Source organism: Nematostella vectensis, chromosome 1 (assembly GCF_932526225.1).
Source record: "Nematostella vectensis chromosome 1, jaNemVect1.1, whole genome shotgun sequence".
Classification (NCBI taxonomy): Eukaryota; Metazoa; Cnidaria; class Anthozoa; order Actiniaria; family Edwardsiidae; genus Nematostella; species Nematostella vectensis.
The window spans coordinates 11,407,695-11,433,370 of record NC_064034.1 but is presented as its reverse complement, the minus strand read 5'-3'; the positions used below and the strand labels follow the sequence as shown (position 1 = coordinate 11,433,370).

Here is a 25,676-nt window from a genome sequence, read left to right as displayed (position 1 = left end):
GGCTCTGGGAATGAGATTGGTTTCCTTAGTAACAGATTCAAGATGGCTCCGTGGACAGCAACAAGAATACGTCCGACAAAATACTACGGCTTGTAAATATAAAAGATAACCAGGATTTTGATCAAAACAAGTTTGATACAGCTTTTAGTATAACCATGTCTCACAGGTATTGTGTCTGGGCTGGATTTGTTTATCTTTTACCGCAAAAACATCGAAATTACTGCAGTTTCTGATTGTCATTGTTGTCGTTTCTTTTTTTTTACGTATATTTTTATTGTCGGTTATTTTAGACGTTTTTGACTTGAATAAGTATCTCCTAAACTTATCTCAAATTTATACTAAAGCTACTACAACAAGCAATGGGGAGAGACGCAAGGCGCGATCCTCGATCTCCTAGAAGTGGAGTTACCAGCAGAGCCTATGAAACCAGAAAAGGTCAGAACTTAACCGAATAAAAACTGTATTCTTTTAGAAAATGTATGTTTATTTTGTCAAAGTGTGTTACTTCTCTATTTTATTTTCTAGGATCGGATTGCTGCATTCCAAATGTTTGCCGTGATGTATATCAAATATATTCAAATTTTCCGAAGAATAGAGGAATGTTATGATCAGGTAAGGTGACATTACTTACTTATGATTATTTAAATCAAGTATATATAGTAAAGGGACAGATACTAGCCCCAAATAAGTGCTAAGCCTGTTTTCCCACCTACCATAACTTTACCTACTTTACTCACAGGGAGCCCAAGCACACAGTGGTTTTTGGGTTTTGTGAGAAATTCTTAATAAAAAAGCAACGAAACTCACCGAGCGGTTAGAAGTGATCATTTTAATTACCTCTGTGAAGTTTCGTAAAATTCGGTCACCCCTACCTCATTCAACGTATGTGAGAAGGGAGCACACAGAGCGCCTTGACTCACTCACAACCACATTACTCAAAGACGATTTTTTTCACAAAAATGTACCATGTGCAAAGCATGTGCACATATTTTGCTCCAAAAACTACATTTTTCCTGGTCGGAACAAGAGGTTTTTGGCTTATTTTGAAAGTTACCGAAACCTTTTTTTGTCGTACTGCCATTTCTTTAGGCGGGATTTGGGTGGTGAGAAAATAAGAAGGGCAGAGGGGGGGTGGGATTTTTTTTGATTGAACAAGAGATGACGGTCTCTATCCGCATATGGGATTTTTTTCCTCTCAGCCCCAGACTGTATTACCGTCGGCTGTCCAGTGTTTAATCTTCACGGATAAAACGGTCATCAACGGATTTGAATTATTGACTTCTTTGCTGCTTCCTGCTGACATTTACAAGCTTCTGTGGATTTGACCACATTCACAATGTGGGCCATCTTCGGAACACACGGAGCGCCTTGACTCACTCACGACCAACTTCTCTCAAAGCCCTTTTTGTTTCACAAAAATGCACAGTGTCGTCAAACAACAGACCTAGAACTGTGCATTTTTGTGAAACAAAAAGGGCTTTGAGAGAAGTTGGTCGTGAGTGAGTCAAGGCGCTCCGTGTGCTCCCTTCTTATATAATATGTTGAATGAGGTAGGGGTGACCGAATTTTACGAAACTTCACAGAGGTAATTAAAATGATCACTTCTAACCGCTCGATGAGTTTCGTGTGTTTTTATTAAGAATTTCTCACAAAACCCAAAAACCACTAACTGTGAGCTTGGGCTCCCTGTGGTTTACTCAGCAACTAGACCCTGCGCGCAGAGTTGACTGGGAAACCTGAGATCTGCAATTTGTTTGGGTTGTTTTTGGATTTTTCTGCCCACCACCTTTGGACATAATAAAAGTATATATATTATCTTGATTACCACGCGAGTCATTGCGACAATTGACAGCCAAAATATTTTGACAGCTGCCTAAAAAGGGGCAGTGGGTGTCACATCTAGTATTTGTGTGAGGCGTAGTTTTATTTTCCCTCTCCGACTATTGAAAAATAAAATCGCCTGATACCGTACTCTGGCTAAAAAAAGGCCTTCAATGAGGGATAAAGGTATTTTAGGAAGAAAACAAAACTTATGTAGGAAGCACCAAAATACCAAACATTAGCACCAAAGACCAATCGTAGTTTTATATATCTTTAGGGTAAAGCCTTGGGTCTATATTGAAAGCACATTGGTCGATACAATTTGTGCATTGAATACATTTTTCAAAGTTTGAAAAACTACACGTACATGACTACTAACATATTTCCCACTAAAAATATACCAAAACCAAAGCAGCAGGCTTTTAACTATTCCAGTACAAGAATTCTGACACCTATTACCCCCCCCCCCCCCCATTAATAATTAAAACTACTCTATATTCTGTTGGATCTTGTCTTTATTTACACATATGCTCTAATTAATTGCAAAATTGACATGGTAAAAATAATATGATTAATCTTTATCGGAAGCTGTTCATTCAAAATAGATTAAGCAAAAAAGGTAAATACCTCAAGTCCATTCATGAGTTTCCAGAGCACATTTAATTAATCTTGAAGTAAATTGTGTGCGTCTAAAGCAGTCAGCACATAATTCTTATCTTGAGCCTCACAGGTCCTGGGTCTCTTCAGGTCGCAAATTGAAACACAAGTAAATACAGCGGAATCAATCTAACTTGAGATTATTTTGCACTATTACTTGGTAGAAATTAAGGCTAGGTAGAATATGCAATAAAGAAATCGCTAAATCGCTAATTCTCATACCTGTCAACTCTCCCACATAAGCGGGAGTCTCAAGTTTTCGGGCCCCATCTCCCGTTCTCCCGCGTTGGGCACCAAATCTCCTGCTTTTTAGCGATTTCTATCGCTTCCGAAAAATAATTATATAGAAAAAATCACTATTTTGCCTATTTTCTATTAAAATATTTGTAACAACAATTCCCTTGCGTAGCGCAATTTATCTAACACCCTCATGAGATCTAAAAGTGGATTTGTTCGCGAGAGCTTTCTATATGGCAAATGCCTGCAAGGTTAAACCCACCCTTCCCCCCCAAACAAATATATATATATATATATAAAATGAAGGTTGAAGGCTTTCATAGAAAGTGCTCAATACTCGAAAGTAGAGCGGTGTATAGTGTTAGTTTGAGAAAAATACAAACTACATAGGTTTCCCCTATGTAGTTTGTATTTTTCTCAAACTAACACTATATATATATATATATATATATATATATATATATATATTGCATTGTTATAGGAACCACGAAAAAAACAGTTGCATTTTATAACTGGGCTACCACAGGTATCCCAATAAAGAGAATACATATAAAAAAACCTTTGAATCAATGATGTCTCAGTGAGTGTGTGTTTGTTTAGGTAGTGCACCCACAAAAAAGAAGAGTTCTACGGCACTTGTTAGATGGCATCATGGGAAGGTTGGTAAACCAAGAACAGGTGTATTTTTGTCAAATGTATTGCATAACCATTCATTTTGGTGTCTCCCATCAGTGTCATTGAATTATTTCCTTACATTCTGTGCGATTACATTTTATTTGTTCGCCGTAATTGCTAGAATAAAATAAAAGCCCCAAATAAGCACCTCCCCTAAAAGGAAAGATATGAATAATGCCCCCCTCCCCCTAGATTAGTTGTCCTAGTGTGTTTCTAATTCTTTATTTTTTCTAATTCAGAATTCTTGAATTAAAGAATGAGATGGTACAGCTTGAGTTTTCGGAATTTCATTACTTTGACGATGTCCTATCAGATCTTAAACTGACACCTGTAAGTATAGATATTCTAACCATCTTTTCTTTGCTGATATTTACTTAACACAACTCATAATAAACTAGCATAAAACGAAATAACAAAATAATGAATCCTGTTTGTATTTCTGTAGGATGACATCGAAATTCCTATTCCAAAGTATTTCATCTATGAGAACTCCAAGGAGTTACAGGAACGCGAAAAACTCCTGGGCGGGATACTGGCCAAGATGGGACCACAAGACACACCCACAGTAAGTCCATTAAAGAAGAGAGAAACAAGGATTCTATGAAAGGGGGGATTTATTGTCCACTTTAAAGTACACAATCATTACATTTATCATCATCATGTGATCTGCATTGTGAACAGTGGGCAGTGCAGAGCCACGAAAAACGAAAGGGAGTGGGATAGGGTTAAATAAGTGATAACCAAGGAAAAATACAAATGTTCCAAATCACTGCCCGCTCATTTTTGGAGCTGTGTGCCCGTAGCATCAAACTCTTAACGTAATGTCATATTCGATTCATTTTTTCCTTGGTTAAAAGTGTGTCTTTACACACAAAATGTAAACCACCCCTATAATACTTTATAAATAGAATCCAACGGTTTTCTTGTATTTAATTTTGCTTCTAAGTCTAAAATCAAACGTGGTATATCCATGAGCCGTATTCAATGCAAATGCATGCAAATGGAGATTAAACAATTGACCTGATTCATTAGAGATATTCCTACCCTGGGTACCAGAGCCTCCAGACTTCTCTTGTCCAGTGACGCTCAGCCAAAATGCAGTCCGACATCTTGGCTGAGCGTCACTGGGCGAGAGAAGTTTGGAGGCACAGCTCAGCCATTGCAACCCCTCCCTTCCACTCTCAAAAATACTCATTATTAGGCCAAGTAAAAAGGGAACATGCGGCCCTTTTATTTATTTTTTCCCTTGGTTTATCAATGATTCTTACGATTCACAAAGGAAATTTCCGCGATGTTGCGAACGGGTGAAAAAAAATTGTAAGAAAAGCTTTGAAACGTCTGCCTTTATTTCAGTCCCCAGGCACTGCTAACGCACGAAATTTGAATTTCTGAGGAACAAACACTCAAAAAAGCAGCAGAAATATGTAAATAATAAGAAATATATATATATATTGATGCGGCCCCGAAAAAGGATGCGGCCGGGGACGATAAACATGTTTTTTTTTATTTTTTTTTTACTTGGCTTTATGAAGACTTACAAAAGAAAACCGTTTTGCGTTCTATTGACATGATCATCACCCGCTACCAAAAAAGCTTGGTATGATTTGAAAGTGTACCTCCCCTGTTCCTTCCCTTGGAAGGAAATTTGGAGAAGGGAACGTTATACATATGTTATTCGCGTCTAGTCAAGTTTAAAATTAGTCTGGTTAAGCTAGTATGCACGCGGGGCAAAATACCGATCTATCCTCTCAACACATTGTAGCCACTGCTAGTACGATTTGGAAAAATCACAAGCGGATAACCGATAATTGCAGAGGTTAGGTCAAATTGTAAAAACTAACATAGTTTTTCCATTGTTAATTGAAAACAAGCCTTTAGAAATTGTGAGCCATGCTTGCCCGCTATTCAGGATTTACCTTTATGCAAACAAAAAGTTACCCTGGGTACCAGAGCCTCCAGGGCTCGGTTCCTCGAAAGCAGGTTGGCGCTTATCCACGGATAAATATGATTATTGCGACATTTGATTGGATAACAACCTTATTTAACTCTGAGTTAGCGTTGCTTTCTAGGAACCCGGCCCAGACTTCTCACGCCCAGTGACGCTCGGCCAAAATACCGTGACGAGCGTCACTGGACGAAAGAAGTTATGAGAGTCTCTGGTACCCAGGGTAACAAAATGTTTGTAAGTAAAAATAACGACAAGCGTATCATGCTTCAATTGTTAGTGAACTTTGCGCTCCGCTTTGTGCCTAGACCTTTGACGTTTAGTCTGAAAATAAATAATTTAACAAACTCACTGCATTTAAATTAAAGAAGTATTTAAATATTCTTAAAAAATGCCTATATAAAAGTGAGACTGTAAGATTAAAAGCGAAAATTGTAAATGAGCAAATCGAATATAGATTTATCGCAACCATTTTCAACACGTTTTCGGATAAGAAACATCTGAGCGGATCAGGATTGGGAAGCGAAATTATATAATTCCAAGAAATTCATACAATTTACCTCAAAACGAAAGTTTCAATGAGATCTAGACTTACTTCGGAGCTAGAATATTAGAAAAAATATTTGTTTAAACTTGAAACCTATGTCCAAACAACTTTGTTTTACTCTTTAAAAAATACTTTAAGTTTCCATTACTGTAACGTCCTTAGACGCCCGTAAAATATATGCCCAAAATCAAAACGTCAGAAATGCAAACTAAACATCACCAGACCCGGCTACTCATGGGTTTATCCCAGGCATAGACGACTTTTTAAAAGAGCGTCCAAGCAATGTAATAGAATTGACTCCATTGCAAAATATTAACCTTGATTTCTGACCAATTTGTAGACAAATGCTTAAACTCAGAAACATTTCATGCCAAAAAAGACACGAAATTCCGAACACAGATCAAGTCACAAATAGATACCTTTATTGCGCTCTGTCAGGTCCCAATTTACAGCCATCAGCCACAATAATCAATGCTAAAACCTCCATTAGTGGCGAACTCCAAGTTTAGGCTAAATTGCATTCCCTCACTGCATCATGGGAGTCTTCACAGAGAGGCGGGCAATCTCCTTCCCCGTAATCATAACAGTTTTTATAAGTCTCTTTGCCCCAAAGCCAAACAAAACATTTCCAGGTACAAGGAACCAAGCCTGAAAACAATTTTTGAATAAGGTTGGGTAGCAAAGATGTACGACATTGGAAAGTATGAGGCCACTCACTAGAAATTCCTTTCTTACTCGGTGAAACCCTAACAAGGAATGATCCCATTGAATTAACCTCAGCGTGCAAACATCCATAAGCACATCATTAATTGTGCCCAAATAGAGTTCATGATGTCCTAAGGCACTCTCCAGATGTGAAAAAGCTGTAATTTTTAAGCAAAACTGTTGTAAGCAACAGGCTGTAGCAATGCCGTCGCTAGATTGAAAAGACACCGCAGTGCATTGTTGGAAACTTCAAGGCATAACGTTTTGGGTCAGCGGTAGCTTAACTTAACTGGTAGTGTTGGAAATAGGGGGGGGAGGTTTCTGTTTTCAGTCTGTTTTTCTTACAATTTTGCTCAAAAGTACCCAGGAGTTAAAGGGTTAAACTACATGCGTGTTTTTTTTTTACATTGTTATATCTGTGAAAATGTTCATTAGGGGATTTTTCTATGTCAAATTATACACCCTGCATAACCAAAGAAAGATGAATTATAAGTTACTGTGTAATGGCATACTTCGAGAAAAAAAAAAAAGTTTTTTTTCTGCAGTTTTCTAGGCAACCGTGAACGGCCGCATTACAAAAAGCCAGCTCGATATTTTTGTCACAATCATCCCTGCATATATCAATATTTAGAATTAATTTCTTGTTCTTTATCCATTTACCATCGGATATACAGGCCTCTGAAATAGACCATCAAAATTCTGAGCCTGGAACATAGTTGTACTTGGGAGTGTATATTTTTTTTAACATTTTTAATATTTTCTAAGCATTTTTACTTTATTTCATAGAGGGGATGATAATTTTTCACATACCAAATATTACCGGTATAGATTAACCCATTGACTCCTGGCTTTTTTGGAGCTGAATTTACAAAAAACAGACTGAAAACAGATACCTCCCCCCCCCTATTCTGAGTTTTATACAGCCCGTCAAAGTCAATGCTATGAGCATATTAGGAGAGTGAATCAGGACATCATGAAGTCTTTTGGGGCATAATTGAGTGCTTTGCTTATGGATATTTGCAAGCAAAGGTGGATTCATGATGATTTTTTCTTGTTTGGCTTTGCCCGGATGAGAAAATAATTTTCTAATGAATCACCACAGCTCTCCTAAATGCTGTCTTTTCTGAAACCAAATTGATTCCAAAATTGTTTATACTGCTATTCTGGGTCTGTATGACCTGGAATTGATTTGTTTGGCTTCGGGGTGAAAAGACAAAAAAACAAAACAGGTAAAAAACCATCTGACTTTGGGGAGAGGAGTGTTGACTGGCCCTCCCCTCGTGAATTTTCCCCTGGATCTCCCAGAATGCTTTGCAATACGTAAAGATATTTTCGTGGTTGTACAATCCTTCAAGGAATGGACATTGTGTTTTGAGGCCAAGGAAATGTACCTGGAGGATCATAATAAAGGTATCTATTTGTGTCTTGAGCTGTATTTGCTGATCTCTCTCCCTTGTGTGGTATTTTGAGCGTTTTATTGAGAGGGGTGATTCTGCTTTTCTCTCCTTGTTCGATTTGAGATTTGTCAAAGAACCTGTGCTATTATTTGGCTTAAGAGTAGATGCCAACACCTTGGTTGGATGCATATCTGCAAGACCATTTATCCCTTAGACTGATGCCTGAGTATCTTCATCTTGTTGTGTTTATTTTGAATTTAAGAATTTGTTGAGGGGTCAATGTGTTAACGACGAAACTGTTGGCGCCCAGGTAAAAACGCACATTTTCAGACACGCACCACGCCCGTTTTTTCGCCCAAATAAGGCAAAACGGCGCCGAGTTATAATCTTACGAAAATAAAATAAAGTCTGCCGTGAAGAAGTCTTATTAAAGACGAAAATTTCGTCGAAGTAGAATTCCAGTTTTTGGTGTATTGTATTCATTCTTCTGGTTCACGAACACGACTATTTGGGCTTTTTGTATTTCTTACGAAAAAAAAAAATATATATATATATATATATTAATATTTTAATGCAAATCCGTAAAAAAATTTAGCCAAATCGGACGACCCCCAATATCCGACTAATGCTCGAACGGGTCAAAATATGTCCAGACTACATCCCTCTTAAAGGTCCTTTGTGAATCAATGCCTTTGGAAGACAATAATAAAAATACAGAAAATAAAATAAAAAATCCGCCTGCCCGCTCGCTTTTTTTGGGAAATCCGGATGGGAAACATTTGTTTTTGAACTTGGCCTTACCAAACAACTAACTTTGGACTTGGTCTTACCAAACAATTAACTTTGGACTTGGCCTTACCAAACAATTAACTTTGGACTTGGCCTTACCAAACAACTAACTTTGAACTTGGCCTTACCAAACAATTAACTTTGGACTTGGCCTTACCAAACAATTAACTTTGGACTTGGCCTTACCAAACAATTAACTTTGGACTTGGCCTTACCAAACAACTAACTTTGGACTTGGCCTTACCAAACAACTAACTTTGGACTTGGCCTTACCAAACAACTAACTTTGGACTTGGCCTTACCAAACAACTAACTTTGGACTTGGCCTTACCAAACAACTAACTTTGGACTTGGCCTTACCAAACAACTAACTTTGGACTTGGCCTTACCAAACAATTAACTTTGGACTTGGCCTTACCAAACAACTAACTTTGGACTTGGCCTTACCAAACAACTAACTTTGGACTTGGCCTTACCAAACAACTAACTTTGGACTTGGCCTTACCAAACAATTAACTTTGGACTTGGCCTTACCAAACAATTAACTTTGGACTTGGCCTTACCAAACAACTAACCCCTGTCACGGAGCACACACGATAAATGACAACTTAAAGCCTAAGGACTTCAGGACCAGCCTTGCTAGCTCATTTGGGTTTTGATTCATCCCCTTTAGAGATAACGGGGTTCCACTATTAAAGGGGCAAAAAAAAACACGTAAATTCACATCGGTATTACGCCTTCTCGCTACATTCATTAGAAAGAGCATCATTTGATATACTCTTTGTGAAAAAATCAGCTCATAACTCCAACAGCAAAGATGTTAAAAGTGACAATAAAACCCTTCAAAAACGTTCGAAAGGCGGCCGCCATTGCTTTAGCTAGCGTGAGTTGGAAAGTACTTATGACGTCATTTGTCCCCCACAAGTCCATTGACAAATAGACGTGTTCACTTGGTGTCTGGCCTGAAAACATCAATATGGAGTCGAGAGAGCGAGAGGAGAGATTTTAAGACCCTCGGTTTTCTAACTCTTTAGAAAAAACGACAACAACAAACAATCAGAGAGCGGTTAAATGCTTATGTAAGGGGACTAGCCGGGATCAGATGAAGGCATACACGAAGCTGATATTTCAAAGCTTTAATTGTATTTGCCCGAAGGCCAGCACACTACAAATCACAGACTTGCTGCATGTATACACTAGGACCAGACAGCAATCCATATGGTGGTCTCACATGAAAGGGAAAAAATGCAAAACAATCCAAGAGGGAATGGAGTAAATTGAAACGTTTAGCAAATTGAACCAATCGTGGAAAAAAGTCAAGGCGTGGGAAATCATAGATTGATCTCTTGTCCAAATGTATAACTCTAAAATAACACTAATGATTAAGCAACTTTTAAAACTAAACTGCGCATGTACATCATGCACGTGACTACAACAAATTTCTATATTTAAAGTTAGGATAAAATTGTCGATGTCTAAACCAAGGGGTGTAAATGGCATATGGTTTCAAAGAAAATTCATGAGATTAACTTGCTAAAAAAAGGACCGACACGATTCTGCTGCGTATGTGAAACTGAACACACCCTGGATTTAGGCGTCACAAAAGTTCATCAAAGCGAAGATTATTGATGTCATTATTTGCCAATGCAGTGTTGTTACAAACGGATCTAGTATCACACTATGTTGTGCAATGCAAGAATAGACGTGAAATTACGACATTTGTTGCTATATCTATTTGAAAAGTATTCCTGCAATTTAAAAAAAAATCACTTGACATTCTTCAGTAATTCTTTTAGTGCTTCAAACGATAACTCACATCTTTCATGGGCTTCTTCACTTTTATCATAATGAGGACATTTCTTCGTGAGATCATTGAAAGTCATCGCATACGGCATCTTGACTCTGGGGTTTAAGTTCTCAGGACACCTATGATTAAAATGCAACTTATTTAGAGACAGTAAACTTGCATTCCATATCTATGCAAATACAAATATATTGGGTCATTGTAACACGCGTAAAATCTAATACCAGCAGTAATGTAGAACAACCACATCAACTGTAAATGTAGTACCAACCACAGATGTAGTAATGGTAATACGGTTCTAGTATGTTTTACGTTTAATGAATAACTCGAAAAAGGCATAGCCATAACGTAAAGGTATAAAATTAGGTACAATAGAATTAATATAATCAAATGAATGTAAAAAAATATGTAAATGGTGGCTGGGTTATAGCTGGGTAATGTACCGAAGGACCAGCACCATCAAATGTCTGATAAATTTTAAATTGTCGAAGCAAATGATGATCATGCAGTGGTAGAAGCAGCATTGTCACTAGACATTGATTTTTATTGAAATAGCACGTTCTTAAGGAGATCGTATGTGATATTTCACTAGCTCAGAGCTATTCGTACTGCTGCTAAACACCATCTATTTAAAAGTGTAAAATTTTGGATTCCTTATGTCCTCACAATAACCTTCTGTGGAAGCTTATTGTTTTTACTTCGGCCACCTACATTGAGCCGATTTACATAATGTTGAACAGCTGAGGGCTGTAACAAAAAAGTCAAAAATCACCTAAAAAGGGCCTAAAAAAGTGAAAGAGGCAATTAAAAAGTAGTGAATGTAGTTTGAGTGTAATACCTTGAATGTTTCACTGTTCTCAACAAATTAAGCACTAATTTACAAACTTTATTTCTATAGAAATAAAGTGTTTCACTGTTCTCAACAAATTAAGCACTAATTTACAAACTTTATTTCTATAGAAATAAAGTTTGTAAATTAGTGCTTTATTTGCTGAGAACAATAATTGAACACAAAAACTTACCAAAATATAAGAAGAACTTTGCTTCTTTTCGCTCCTTCTTTATTTTCATAGTCCAGAATAAGACCGATGTATCTCGGTTCGTCTGCTGGAAGGTCATCAAGGAGGTCTTCATGGCTACACTCACATTTCATCTTTTTCTTCTCAAAAACAACATTTTCTTTATTTTCATCCAACTTGAAAATGATGTAGCGGAGGCCAGAATCTGCCTTTGTCATTTCATTCCAGCCGTCAGTAAACTCCCTTGTAATGTTGACTCCTGCCTGTAAAGGAATAAAATATAATACTCTATCAGTGTTTGTGATTGGCCTCTCAAATATAATACTCTATCAGTGTTTGTGATTGGCCTCTCAAATATAATACTCTATCAGTGGTTGTGATTGGCCTCTCAAACAAATAACAGGGGTAAACTGCACGCATAATGTTTTGCTAGATTTTCAGTACATTTATAGCAAGGGCATTTAATTCAATCATGAAATTAATAGGTCTTTCACTTTTATCTCCAACTAGTGTTTGAAGAATTTGATTTAATATACAAGAAACACTGTTTTAATAATGTGCAAACTTTTTCACATAACAAACAGCAACATAGAATGTTGCAAAACTTAGCGCTATTGCACCACCCCTCCCTTCCGGTTTCTTGCCACACCTGTGTCAAAAGTACGGAAAGACAATAAAAACTGAGATAACATTTATCTTTCAGTAATTGTTAGAGTTAATTCACAAAGGTACAAATTAAATATTAAAACCTAATCGAACGCATTCGTACAAATTGCTTGCGTTTATAAATAGCTTCACTGTATATATTATAAAGGGAAATTATATTTATATAATTTTAAAAGAAACCCTGAATAGATCTAAATTATATTTCAACTATCACTGGCAATCAATTCGTACAACGGATATGCCTGATTTCTATAATCGCGGAAATGGTAGTTTAAATTTGTCAAAAGCATTAAGTTAAATACATACATGCCAACGAGAGACATTGCCCCGAAGATAAATATACTGTATTTTAATACTGATATCTCGATTAAAATTCATTAACTACTACATAAGGAATAAGTAAGTAGAATGAAGTAAGATTTGGACGGGAAACACGTAGGAATAACTTTGAACCATTGGTTACAAATTATTGAAAACCCTTGTACTAAACGGGGCGTCATGGTTCGTGAATTCTGATAGACCACAAGGCGAACTTTCGCTAATTACATATGAGTAGTATAAAAAACCACAACGCTTTTTAAAGTTAAAGCAGCACTTCCCTGGTTAAATTGACATAATCATTTTTTGCTGGCTTGCGGGACAGTAAGCGCTATGAGTGTGAAAACTCGCTCGTATTTGAGATTTCAGGTAGCCTTTACAGGTTCGAAGGTATATACATAGCAAGCGATATATCTCGGCGATATATGGCGGCTTTTCAGTGATTTCATGGCGAGCGGCGAGTAAATATCGAACTAGCACTGGCTTTCTTGCTCGGGTCTATGACAGGACAACAAACTCACCGACCTGGACATATTTTCGTCATGCTCCTTTTTTTAAATGCCTAAAGAACCCATTCTTTTGGGAATAAAGCTTTGGTTAGTTCCTCATGTTTGTGTGAAATTTCATGGCTCTCAGCAGGATGGCCACGATTTTGAATTTCAATTACAAACTTTTCGGGCGCCGCTAAGTACTACCAAGCATTTGAGCAAAGATATCGCTTATGTATCATTTTAGTATAGTTAGTATAGTATAGTTAGTAGTTTTAGCTTAGTTTTAGCACATATATAATTTTTAGTTGTAAAGCGCATTAGATCATATAGATAATGAATTTTGCGCTATATAAATAATAAAATTATTATTATTATTATGTTGGCCTTGGTTGCTTTTTCGAGAGTGCAGTGAGTTTATTATCCGAACTCATTTCAAAATCCTGCAAAAGAAGCCCCGTAATGACCACATAGGGAAATTGAGATCAATGATAATTCAGTGTAAACGTCCCTGAATCGTGCCTTTTATGATCATATCATTATGCCCTAAAAACAGTTGTAAAGTTGAGTGGAATGAGATTGATCCACGATATCCAAGACTGCTACAAGTTTAAGGCCCCTTTAAGTATTGTTTCTATCAAAATATAAACGGAATAACGAGGTTACATGAACCATAGTTTGTTTTAGTTCTACTGACTATGCATGAATCCGTCGTAACTCAAACGAAGCATACCGAACGATCTTTAGAATACGTCTATGGGAGTTTTGTTTCTGTATATTTAGGTCTCAATTTATTCGCTTCCGATTGGCTGAATCTTTGTTTTGGTCCTATTAAAAAGCGTAGACTATGTTGAAAACACTTACTTGAAATTGATACTTACCATTCTGTAATCCGTTAACAATTTCACCGTACCGACGCTGTTTGTCAAATTCCTTATATGCTCGAACGCCTCATTTGCATTGATCGATTTTGACCATATTTGGGCATGTTAAACTGGTAGTTGAAACCCGCGTAATAGCCAAAAATACGAGCACGTGTAGATAAACATTGATTAAAAAACTTATTCACCGCTTATTTTTGTTTTGTATGTAATGATTTTATACATTTATTATACCAATAATCTTTTACTAATATTGCGCAGTCGTCATATATAGTAAGATATAAGAACAAAAGAATAGATTGCAAATACCACAAAATTGTAAAAAAAAAATATTTATAAGTGAGAATAGAGCGAAAAATGAAATTATAACTATGACCGTAAAAAATATTCATTTTACAAATTGCATCTTAGGGTGGTGAGGGTTGAAAAATTTGAGTTAAAGAAAAAAAATATATACTACCCTCTTTCAGATAATTATTTTAATATTTCATGTTGGGTCAACTTTTGCTTTCCCTGTTTGGAAGCGTAGCCGGGATGTGCAAAATGCGACAGTTCCTCGTATTGGTAGGGACAACTAGGGCCACAGTCATGCCAATAATAGTACATTTTAACTTAATACTATAAACACTACCACATCACCAACAGCATAATTTCTATCATCATCAATATTTTCATTGTATCTCCATTATTTGCTACAAATTTATAATAACATCATCACAATAACATCAGAGAAATTACCATATCGCTGCCACCTTAAATGGCCTTTTAAAACTATAACCAGAAATAAATGTGACAATAGTGGAAAGTTCAGTAAACAGCTTAAACGATACTGCAATGATCACTGCAATGTACTGCATGGTAGTGAATAACAGTTTTGGATCAATGCACCCAATCAATACTACACCCAATCAATACTTTACAGTTACGGACTGACCATATCAGTCAGTGGAATATCTAACATTAGCCCTTGGACCCACTGAGTTCTTCGGCGTCAGACAATAGCTTATCGGGACATTATCATTTGGTTGCTCTCAGGTCTAAAATTCCCTATAAATTTCAATTTCAAGGGGTGGTTCTGGGTAGCAACGACATATTCATTTTAAAAGTTCCATTGCCCTGGTGTTTAATTTGTAGTTATATTTATAGTTTCTCAAGTCCAACCTATCTACTTTTTCCTTTTACCCTTATGTTTCTCATCTAACTCATGCGATTTTCGACCCCTTAAACCGTTTCCGTGCGCTGGCCGGCAGGATGTTGCCGAAACAGGCTCGTTCCCAGGACTGGCCGAGGGAAGGTGCACAGTCACGAGTATCATATGGAAAAAGTATAAAAGTTGAAGATTCCTTAAAAAGTATTGACCCACTTTTTGGGGGGTGCACGCACCCCCTGTGTACGTCCTTGTTGTGTCAATTGTATTTTTTTCATAATAATAAAATGAAGGTATTTTCCCTGATCGGGCCAATACTCTGTCCTTTTATAAGAAATGTCGGTCGTGTTCTGATATGCTATGCATGAATGACCTAAGGGATAGGCCTGGTTTTAGGTCAAAATAGCACATAAGCTAGATTAAGATTAAGCCTAGAAAAGCAAGCTATTTCTGCGATCTGTTATTATTTTGTGTGAAATATATTAGATGCATATTGACGGAATTGCCTTTAAAAGTATGGATGGCTCTAAAAAATTAAAGCGACTTAAGATCACTCTACTTCTTGGCTGGTTTTTTGGCGGCCTTCTTTGGGGGTTTGCGGAAAACAAAGAACGAAGACCTGGCGGAGAACGAAGACCTAAAAGACCTGGGAAAACAGCAAACCTCTCGAAAGAAGTCGAAATAATCATTCCCTGAACTATTTAGAAAAGACAATGCACTCATTTCCTGAATGCAAAAAAAGGTCTTCATTTTCCGTATAAGAAGGGGTACTGGGAAACGAGCTTGGGTTAGCAAAACCACAACAACTTAGCCCTTTCTATTAGCTATTATCACCTTATTATCATAAGTGTAGGGTAATACGTTAATACATTATCTCCAATATTCTTGTTTTCTAGCAAAGGGAAGAGATTCAAATGACGGTTGATGATGCTATCAGATTAATTCAGGTAAAATGCTTTTTGAAGCTATGTAGCTGTACTGTAGTCCTATTCTTTAGCCTTTTTTAGTATTAATTGAGTGTGTGCGTAGACAAGGCTTCTTGATCTATTAGTATGGCACCTGATTAAATCTAATTGTGTGTATGTGTAAACAATGATGGCTTATTGACCTATTGGTTTGCCACCTGTGATTAAACTAATGTTCAATAATGCGCATTTGTTGGCAATGTCTTATTGATCTGTTAATTCTCGAATTCAGGTCCACGAAAGAGCAAGGCAGGGTAGACTGAGGGCAAAATTCATGAGAGAAATTAGGTATGGTACTTTAAAAACTTTTTTTTTATGTAGTGGTGCTCTTGGTATAATTATTTGCATCAGTTTTTACTTATGCATTTATAAGTCTTTGAATTGCATTTGAACACGTATCTTCTAATATTTCATTTAAAGTCTCAACAAAATTCACAAATTACAAACAATAAAAATGCTACAAACTTTTGCGTTTATTTTAATTTAACCTTAATTTTTTTGGCTATTATTTCAACGTTTCCTCTTGACGTCAAAACATATGTATTCTTTTACACAGGCAACAAGAAGAAAGAGAGAGACAAGCTCAACTGCGTGGCGCACCAACAATGGACCCTGATATTGCAGCTACTAAAATACAGAAGGTGAGCACGTATATTAATTATAGCTGTCAACCAACTAGGACAGAAATCTTGTAAAATCGGGTGATGTGAAAAAAAAAAACAACAACAAAAAAACAAGAGAGCCAATGCGGGTGAATACAGAGAATGTATGAACATTTTCACAAAAATCATGCTTGTGATGAGGTCCAAAATCTTATGACACCCGCCTAATGCGGGTATACTGACAGCTATGTTTATGGTCCCTTGCATATTTGGGATTTCTAAGGTACAAGTTTTCATTGAGTAATTGTCTTTGAAACTTTAATAAAATCCTGATTTGGTTAACTTATATTTCAAAGTTCCGAGACATGTCTTTGTTTACATATTTTTACTAAAATTAGGTCTGGAAAGGATTTGCTCAGAGAAAAAGGACTCAAAGGTTGAGAGAGGAAGAGCTTATATTTGTTGGAATGGTGAGTTATATATCTTACTCTACATATTCGAGAACCTTTCTTTATCTAACTGACATTTTGTTACTTTTTTACAGTCAGCTGAACCAGAGCAGGACAAGAAAGACACTCCAATGTTTGCTGCTGATAAAACAGAGGTAAACAGGTGCTGTTTTCTAAAAAAATTATTCATAAAATAAAAAACAATCATAGTATTTAAAATGCCCAAAAACCTTATTTTGCAGACTCACAGACATGTTATACAAGAAGAACATGAAAGGGAATACCAACAGGTAAGTAAAATGTTTAGGAGAATAAGACCTCCTTTTTCATAGGGTTGTTTAGCGGCTGGTACTGTAAGTAAGATTGAATGTTGATTGGCATTTAAAATATTTTGTAAAAAGTTACTTGCCACAAGCAGCGCAAATCGTCACTCAAGCAAAACTTCCCATTATGGGGTAACTGAAGTGCAAAACCTGTAGTTTTCACCCTGTTTTATGCATAGAATTAGCCAGCATGGCAAGCTTCCTTGTACTTTGTTGACCACAAGACAAAATCAAATGTCGGCAAACTCCTTCAGGAGCACCTTCCAACAAGTTGTGGAAACATCACCAGCAATGTTACTGGGCAAGAAATCAGCATTTCTAGCTTCCTTGTGCTTTGTTGACCACAAGACAAAATCAAATGTCGGCAAACTCCTTCAGGAGCACCTTCCAACAGGTTGTGGAAACATCACCAGCAATGTTACTGGGCAAGCAATCAGCATTTCTAGCTTCCTTGTGCTTTGTTGACCACAAGACAAAATCAAATGTCGGCAAACTCCTTCAGGAGCACCTTCCAACAGGTTGTGGAAACATCACCAGCAATGTTACTGGGCAAGCAATCAGCATTTCTAGCTTCCTTGTGCTTTGTTGACAACAAGACAAAATCAAATGTCGGCAAACTCCTTCAGGAGCACCTTCAAACAGGTTGTGGAAACATCACCAGCAATGTTACTGGGCAAGCAATCAGCATTTCTAGCTTCCTTGTGCTTTGTTGACAACAAGACAAAATCAAATGTCGGCAAACTCCTTCAGGAGCACCTTCAAACAGGTTGTGGAAACATCACCAGCAATGTTACTGGGCAAGCAATCAGCATTTCTAGCTTCCTTGTGCTTTGCTGACAACAAGACAAAATCAAATGTCGGCAAACTCCTTCAGGCTTACCTACCACGGGTTATGGAAACAGCACTAGCAATGTTACTGGGCAAGCAATCAGCATTTCTAGCTTCCTTGTGCTTTGTTGACAACAAGACAAAATCAAATGTCGGCAAACTCCTTCAGGCTTACCTACCACGGGTTATGGAAACAGCACTAGCATAGTTGCTGTGCAAGCAATCAGCATTTCTAGTTTTCGCCACCAATGCTGATTGTGTGCATTTGGCTGAATTCCTTTAGGGCTTCTCTTGTCACATTCATTATATTGTTCCCATTGTTGAAAATTTCCCACTTTATTTGTTGTAATGATGTGATTTGTGTTATGTTTGCCAGGCTTTGGTCTCAATAAAAGAAAAGATTCGAGAGATTGAAGGTCCAGACATGAAGGAAAACATGCAAGACCAGATCCGACAATGGTTTATAGAATGCAGGTACTTTTGGCTTAGCCTGCAATACAGGCGTTTACCTGTTTACCCGGTGGTTTTATAGCCGCCACTTGGATTGGCGGCCACGTGCAAAAGGGCCTGGGATGTCACATCACTATAAGTGATCAAATTAGTTGAATTCTATTGTTTATCTATAGTAATTCTAGGTTCCAAATCCACTTCAATTCTATTCCATGTTTAGTGAATCTTGGAGGAAATTGCTCAGCCTTTTTGGGTCACACGCCCTTTTCTTACATGGTAAAAGGCGAGGTGTGGGTATTCTTTTTACATGTATATGTATTTACAGGGACAAGAGTGGTAAATTTCCCGACTACCCTGATGATGACGAAGGCGGATCAGCGGCTATCTTTAAAGAGAAAGATCCTGCAGAAGTAAGGAGAAATGAAATGAAAAATGAGCTCCGATAATATATTGATTAGTAGTTGGTGCAATTGTCTATTCACGATTTCGATCATGTTTGTTTTTCGTTTTACCAGCTTGAGAAAGAGGAGGCTGAGAAAGGTGAAGATGGTGGCAAGAAAGGGAAAAAAGGAAAGAAAGGAAAGAAAGATAAAAAGGATAAAAAAGACAAGAAAGGCAAAAAAGGGAAAAAGGGCAAAGGTGGAGATGAAGTAAGTAAACCAATTCTTCCTTTTTCGTCTAAATGAGTGAAACTTACTAAATGATCATTTGTTAGGAAGAGGAGCCTGGGATTAAGATGGCGGAATCCAGTTTTGTACCAACAGTGAACGAAGCAGCGGCAACATACAAAGGTATGGACTGCCTTTTTATACATTTTTATTGAGGCTTGTTCTATCTCTTATTAGACATGTCCCTTCGAATAGCAGAAACTAGTAAAACAACTGATGTAGAATCTAGTGTAGTTTGTAAACATGGACCTTTGGACATGGACCGGGACATGGACATTTATTGCATATCTATGGGTGAAAACAACAATAAAAACCTTATTATTATAACAAAACATTGAAGGGTCTAAAAATAAAAGCGTTGGAAAAGAAAAACTTGGAACAGTAAGCAGATAACTTACGGGAGAATTAATTATGTGAGAATTAATGACATGATGATACTGTAGTTAACCCACCATTAATTTTTACAGATGTCTGGCAGTTTAGAGATGAAACTGGAAACTTTGAGCAAAAACATGACGCTGAGTTGATCAAAGAAGCAAAAAGGTACTAAACAAACCCGCTCGATGAAATCCCGCTGTGTTACATGATTAAAATTCCTCCGTTTCCTTTGTAAGGATTGAAGTGGAAGAGGAAATCCGCAAGCAAGTAGATGAGCTGATGAGACAAGAGTTGAAAAATCTTAAGATGGTACGTTGAGTCGTGCACAGAAATCGAGTGTAAATGGCAATTCAGAGTCTAACCTACAGTTGTCTTTAGGCGGTTGATAGAGATAAGGCTGGAAAAAAGGGAAAGAAAGGCAAGAAAAGCGGAAAGAAAAGTGGAAAAAAGGTAAGTCTGATGAAATAATAGTTGAAATATTTTCATTGAACCTTGAAGAAGGTATACTATGAGTTTGAGTATAGTTGGATGATGCAGGCTTGTGACTTTGAATGTCCTTTTTGTAGAAAAAGAAGAAGAGCGGTAAGAAAAGCGGTAAGAAAGGAAAGAAGAAGAAGAAAGAAAAGGATTTGACAGCTGACAGGTGAGTAACTTTGCATATTTCCCTGGAGATGAATCGCGGTAAAATGCGGACAAACTACCTTTCTACATTATAAAAGTATATTGTTTGCGCCACAATGACTTTTTGCGTTTTTCAAATCTACATTAAGTAAAATAAATACTCCGCAAAAATTATAAACATGTGATCATCCAAAACATCTAAAAAGTGGATTGGCAAAAAGTTGCGCTAGGAATTCCACCTACTGTAGATGGAAGGGGGGAGGGGGGTATGGATCGTTTCTGAAATCAAATTTTTCATTAAAAATATGAACGCTAGATTTTGCCATTACTTCACCAATATTGTCTGTTTTCAGGACAATCGAATCCATATACGAGGAATTAGTCCACGAGGGAATCATAGTGCGCCCACCCAAAATCCACTTGCGAGACTTTGTCGGTGAATATAGCTACCTTGGGACCACACTAAGACAGGCAAACATCGAACCCATGCCGTCACTATCAGACGTACGACGTGTTATAACCGAGTTCTCGATCCTACCTTTGGGTAAGCCACACTGTAATATTTCAAAATACATAGAGTAGCTTTTGTTTTACAATAAAGCTACCCATCATCAACATCATCATTACTAGGCTCCCAACGTATTGCAGCCGAGCTCCCAATCTTGCCTTCTGGTAAGTCAAACTTACTATTTAAAAAAGAGCCCACAATCCAGTTAAAGCATGATGATACTATTCCAACCAAAATGTTCACCTCCTCCACTTGATCAGACGAACTCCCAGGAAGGCTTCCCTTCCACTTTGCACCGAGACTTTTATGACGAAATGCATGGGAGCTAGAATGCACAGATTTACGCCTCGTCGCATGTTTTTTATATTATATATTTTAGGGCTCTCCAATCGGATCGTGTCCGCTTTCGAGAAAATCATCAATCCTTCACTGCTGATCCTTGTCTTTTTCTTGTAGGCTCTCAGGCTGTTCATGAGAGATCTCCGATGATCAAGTCAGTCCTGATCACAGGGCCACGTGGTGTTGGTAAGAAGATGCTCGTACACTGCATCTGTACTGAGACAGGAGCTAACCTTTTCGACCTGACCGCGGCAAACATCGCCGGCAAGTACCCCGGCAAGGCAGGACTGGCCATGCTACTGCACATGGTCTTCAAGGTGGGTGAACTACCGTAAGGCAGGACTAGCCATGTTACTGCACATGGTCTCAAGGTGGGTAAACTACCATAAGGCAGGACTGGCCATGTTACTGCACACGGTCTCAAGGTGGGTAAACTACCGGCAAGGCAGGACTCGCCATGTTACTGCACATGGTCTCAAGGTGGGTAAACTACCGTAAGGCAGGACTGGCCATGTTACTGCACATGGTCTCAAGGTGGGTAAACTACCGGCAAGACAGGACTGGCCATGCTACTGCACATGGTCTCAAGGTCGGTAAACTACCGTAAGGCAGGACTGGCCATGTTACTGCACATGGTCTCAAGGTGGGTAAACTACCGTAAGGCAGGACTGGCCATGTTACTGCACATGGTCTCAAGGTGGGTAAACTACGGTAAGGCAGGACTGGCCATGTTACTGCACATGGTCTTCAAGGTGGGTAAACAACCGTAAGGCAGGACTGGCCATGCTACTGCACATGGTCTCAAGGTGGTTAAACTACCGGCAAGGCAGGACTGGCCATGTTACTGCACATGGTCTTAAAGTGGGTAAACTACCGTAAGGCAGGACTGGCCATGTTACTGCACATGGTCTCAAGGTGGGTAAACTACTATTACTATTTTCCTTGTTTGATGTGAAATGAGTATATTTTAAACACAAGAGAGGGAAAAGGTCAGGTTTAATCTCGTTCATGCGTTTCATTTTCAGGTCGCTCGTCAACTGCAGCCGTCGGTTGTGTTCATCGGAGACGCTGAGAGGACCTTCGTGAAGAAAGTTCCCAAGACTGATAAGGTATCTCCTGGGGTATTGTAGTGGAGAACCACTGCAATTGTTTGGCTAGGAACATAGTAACGTGTTTCTTAGTTGTGCCTGCCTGCTTGACTAATTTGCTCAAGTAACGTTATATTCTCCACATCTAATTTCAACAAATAGTTGAAGCTCAACATAGACTCGCTTTTTTCTGCAACCACCGAAGTTAAGGACTAGAAATTCAACTGCCTGTCATTAACGTTATCCTCTGCCCTCTGATTGGCTAAAGGACTTTCAAACGATGGTTTCTTTCACGCTATTTCATTGGAATGCGCCGAAGTTATACAGTTTCTTTAACAGTTCTCACACTTCCCTTTTGCAAATTATTTTTGGATATTAACCTTTTTGCCAATAGCAATTTGAAATATATCTGTTTGAACGTCACCCCTAAAAATTTATAACATACACATTATAACACTTCCAGTCCTCACTTTCAATTCTATATGACCAGAACCTCATCAGTACATATCAATTATTTTGTAGTCGGACCCAAAACGACTGAAGAAAGATCTGCCAAAGCTCCTGAAGACTTTAAAGCCTGAAGACCGTGTGATTATCATCGGCACATCAAGGCAGCCTTTTGATATCCTTTCAAAGAATCCGTTTGTATCAGAAACACTTGGTGTTGCTGGTTTGGTATATCCATAGAGATCCTAAATCTTAATGATTATCTTCTTTTTCATATGCATTCAAAGCCGTAGCCGGCCACGTTATATTGAGGGTTGGGGGGGCACAATACTAAAACATTAGGAAAATATTGGGGGGGGGGGGGGGCACAGCCACGTTCCTTCTGGTCATTGCATTATCATTTTTTATAAGATTGGGGGGAACATGCCCCCAGTGCCCCGACCCCTGCTACGGCCCTGCCATTTCACAAGATTTATTTAACATGTAACATCTCATATGGTAAATGCTTTGAACCATATGAAATCCAATGGCAATTTCGCATGGTCATTTCACACACATTTCGCGGTAATTGTAAGAGAGTACCAGCAGTGTATCTGCTTGAATCTTGTTAACATTCCTGATTTTTCGGATTTTGGCTTGTAACATGTTGTCTTTATGGTTATGGAGTTTAGTTTCATTTTTCCTTAACGCTGCACACATGCGGAAGTGAAGCCCCTCTGTTCATCTTACCAGAAGATCCTACTTGTGCCAAGGCCGGATTATGCATCCAGATACCGTAAGTATATCCCATCTAACATACCATCAGTTTTAGTGCCGATATATGCCTTCCCTGTCTCTTTAACAAACCAACACTTTTAGTGCCGATAAATTAGTCTCCCATACTTCTCTTAAACACTATCAATGCATCGCAATACAGTAAAAGTACGTGTTCAAGAACTCGTTTTGCTTTCGAGTGAATCGTGACTTGGCGACGGTTCTTATTTATCTATTTTTTTTTTCGCATCCTCTGCCATGTCTGATCGACTCAAGGATTTCGACGGATTTCGAATATTTTGTCGAGGAGAAAAATTCAAACCATCGGTTCCAAACATCTACAACAAGTAAAGGCCTGACAAATTACTGCACATAGTTTTAAGTGCTTTGAAATACAGTAGATCAATTTCTAACTGAAGTATTGTTTTGGCTACCTCCATTAAGCAACCAACCTCTATCCAGTGGGAACCTTAATCGGTCCCGAGCGTTGTTTGATCTTGGTTTCCCATTTTTTGCCCAGCATGTGCATAAGTGTTCTTTTAACCGCCACATGCATGACAGCCAGGTTAAGGTTGCTTTAGAGCTATTAATATAGTAGTCTTCAGTGCAGCCGTTCGTAGTGTCGCTCACACAACTCTCCCATTCCTAACTGGAGATGACCCAAAGATGTCATCCACCATTCGTTCCAGAACAAACGAATACAGTTAGTTTCGAGTACTTGCTACGAATATTCCCATAACTTCTCATATATGTCCTGTTGTTATGCTTAGTGTTATGGCGAACACTGATCCTGAAGTACGGCGGACGCGTGTCGGAATCCATGGACCTGAGCTCTCTTGCCAAAATAACTGACGGATACACCCAGGGACATATGGTACAAGCCATACAGCAGATCCTGTCCGAGAGAAGAATCCAGCAGGTCAGATATACCAAATAAACAATAGCCTGCGTAACAGGTGTTTCTGTGGAGCGAAGAATATGGCCGCGCGAAGAATCGGTCATATTCTTCGCTCGAAACTCCACAGAAACGCTTGCTACGCAGGCTAAATAAACAATTGTTGGCTTACTGTCGAATCCGTTGTATCGCGACGCCGCATTTACACAACATCGATTTGTTTTTGTCTTTTGGGATTTTCTGTTCCGCCAGCCAAATTATTATAAGCCATCTCTTGCCTAGTTCAGTTGCATGGCTTTCTGTCGCGACACTGTCTGGTTTTCGTCCAGAGGATAGCCAGGGAAGTGCACAAAGCGAGACTCTGATTGGCTCAGAATGGTTTTACTGACGAAACAGAAAACCAAAACAAACCGTGTTTTGAAAACGCGGGTCGCGATACAACGGATTCGACGGTAAATAGGTAGATTTGATGTGTTTCTTTAGGATTTTGGGCAGATCTTTTTTATCAGTCTTGAATAAGTTGGATTTAATGTGTTTCTATCCGTGGTTTGATTCGTTGTTTAGCTCTCCAAGCGTCCTCTGACTGCTGCCGAGTTCGTGGCTCCTTTGGCGAGAATTGACCCGATCTACAAGGAGGAGGAAGAGGCCTTCAAGGTTCGTCTCCAGACTTGTATACTTGTCTGTCCCTCATCAGTCACAGTTCAACTGCTAAAATGACTAAACGTCTTTAGCCCGCATAAATACAGTGCTGTCATAATAGAATTCGATTCTGGACTAATTCTGGAGATCTTGGGCATACATCTTATTCCAAAGCGTTTTTTTTTTCATGTTTATACGTTTTTTTATCCAAAAATGTTTCAGACGTGCTTTTTTCGACGTGGTTTTATATTAAATTGTTTCCTTGTGTAGACGTGTTTTTAAGTGAATATGTTTTTCTTGTCCAGACGTTTTTTTATATCAAATTGGTTTCCTTGTGTAGACGTGTTTTTATGTGAATGTTTTTCTTGTCCAGACGTTTTTTTTTATATCAAATTGGTTTCCTTGTGCAGACGTGGTTTTCCAAGACTCCCCTGGGCAAGAAGCGAGCAAAGGCTGCTGCAGGCGATGACGAGGGAGGAGACAAAAAGGGAAAGAAAGGAAAGAAGGGAAAGAAAAGCGGGAAGAAAAAGAAGAAATAATAGATCTTTCTTCTGAGTATTTGAGAAGTGTGTGTAGACTTATTTGTAAATATGTTTTTATTCCATTAATAAAACCTTTCAGAGAGGC

The 25,676-nt window shown here is 38.2% G+C and overlaps 1 protein-coding gene and 1 long non-coding RNA gene across 2 annotated transcripts; one reads left to right on the top strand and one right to left on the bottom strand.

Moving 5' to 3' along the window:
- Positions 1-25,676, top strand: LOC5517464 (dynein regulatory complex protein 11). Its single transcript, XM_032387417.2, has 28 exons — positions 1-166; positions 345-435; positions 526-612; positions 3,316-3,374; positions 3,630-3,720; positions 3,836-3,955; positions 15,993-16,043; positions 16,294-16,349; positions 16,618-16,702; positions 17,062-17,133; positions 17,208-17,267; positions 17,355-17,402; positions 18,640-18,737; positions 19,039-19,123; positions 19,229-19,363; positions 19,429-19,504; positions 19,849-19,924; positions 19,996-20,068; positions 20,138-20,209; positions 20,326-20,402; positions 20,734-20,924; positions 21,345-21,544; positions 22,253-22,336; positions 22,838-22,937; positions 23,460-23,537; positions 24,286-24,434; positions 24,975-25,064; positions 25,460-25,676. The coding sequence occupies exons 1-28, from the start codon at positions 156-158 to the stop codon at positions 25,586-25,588; spliced, it is 2,544 nt and encodes an 847-aa protein (XP_032243308.1). The 5' UTR covers positions 1-155; the 3' UTR covers positions 25,589-25,676.
- LOC125567866 lies at positions 11,767-13,943 on the bottom strand. The gene is made up of 2 exons (XR_007311846.1): positions 13,802-13,943; positions 11,767-13,702 (listed from the first exon to the last, which is right to left on the bottom strand). It is a non-coding gene; the product is annotated as an uncharacterized LOC125567866 (long non-coding RNA).

Bases quoted from the DNA above. Each gene is read 5' to 3' on its own strand.
- LOC5517464 (XM_032387417.2), top strand. The intron at 3,721-3,835 runs GTAAGTATAGAT...GTATTTCTGTAG, and splicing joins CAGATCTTAAACTGACACCT to GATGACATCGAAATTCCTAT. The intron at 18,738-19,038 runs GTACTTTTGGCT...ATGTATTTACAG, and splicing joins CAATGGTTTATAGAATGCAG to GGACAAGAGTGGTAAATTTC.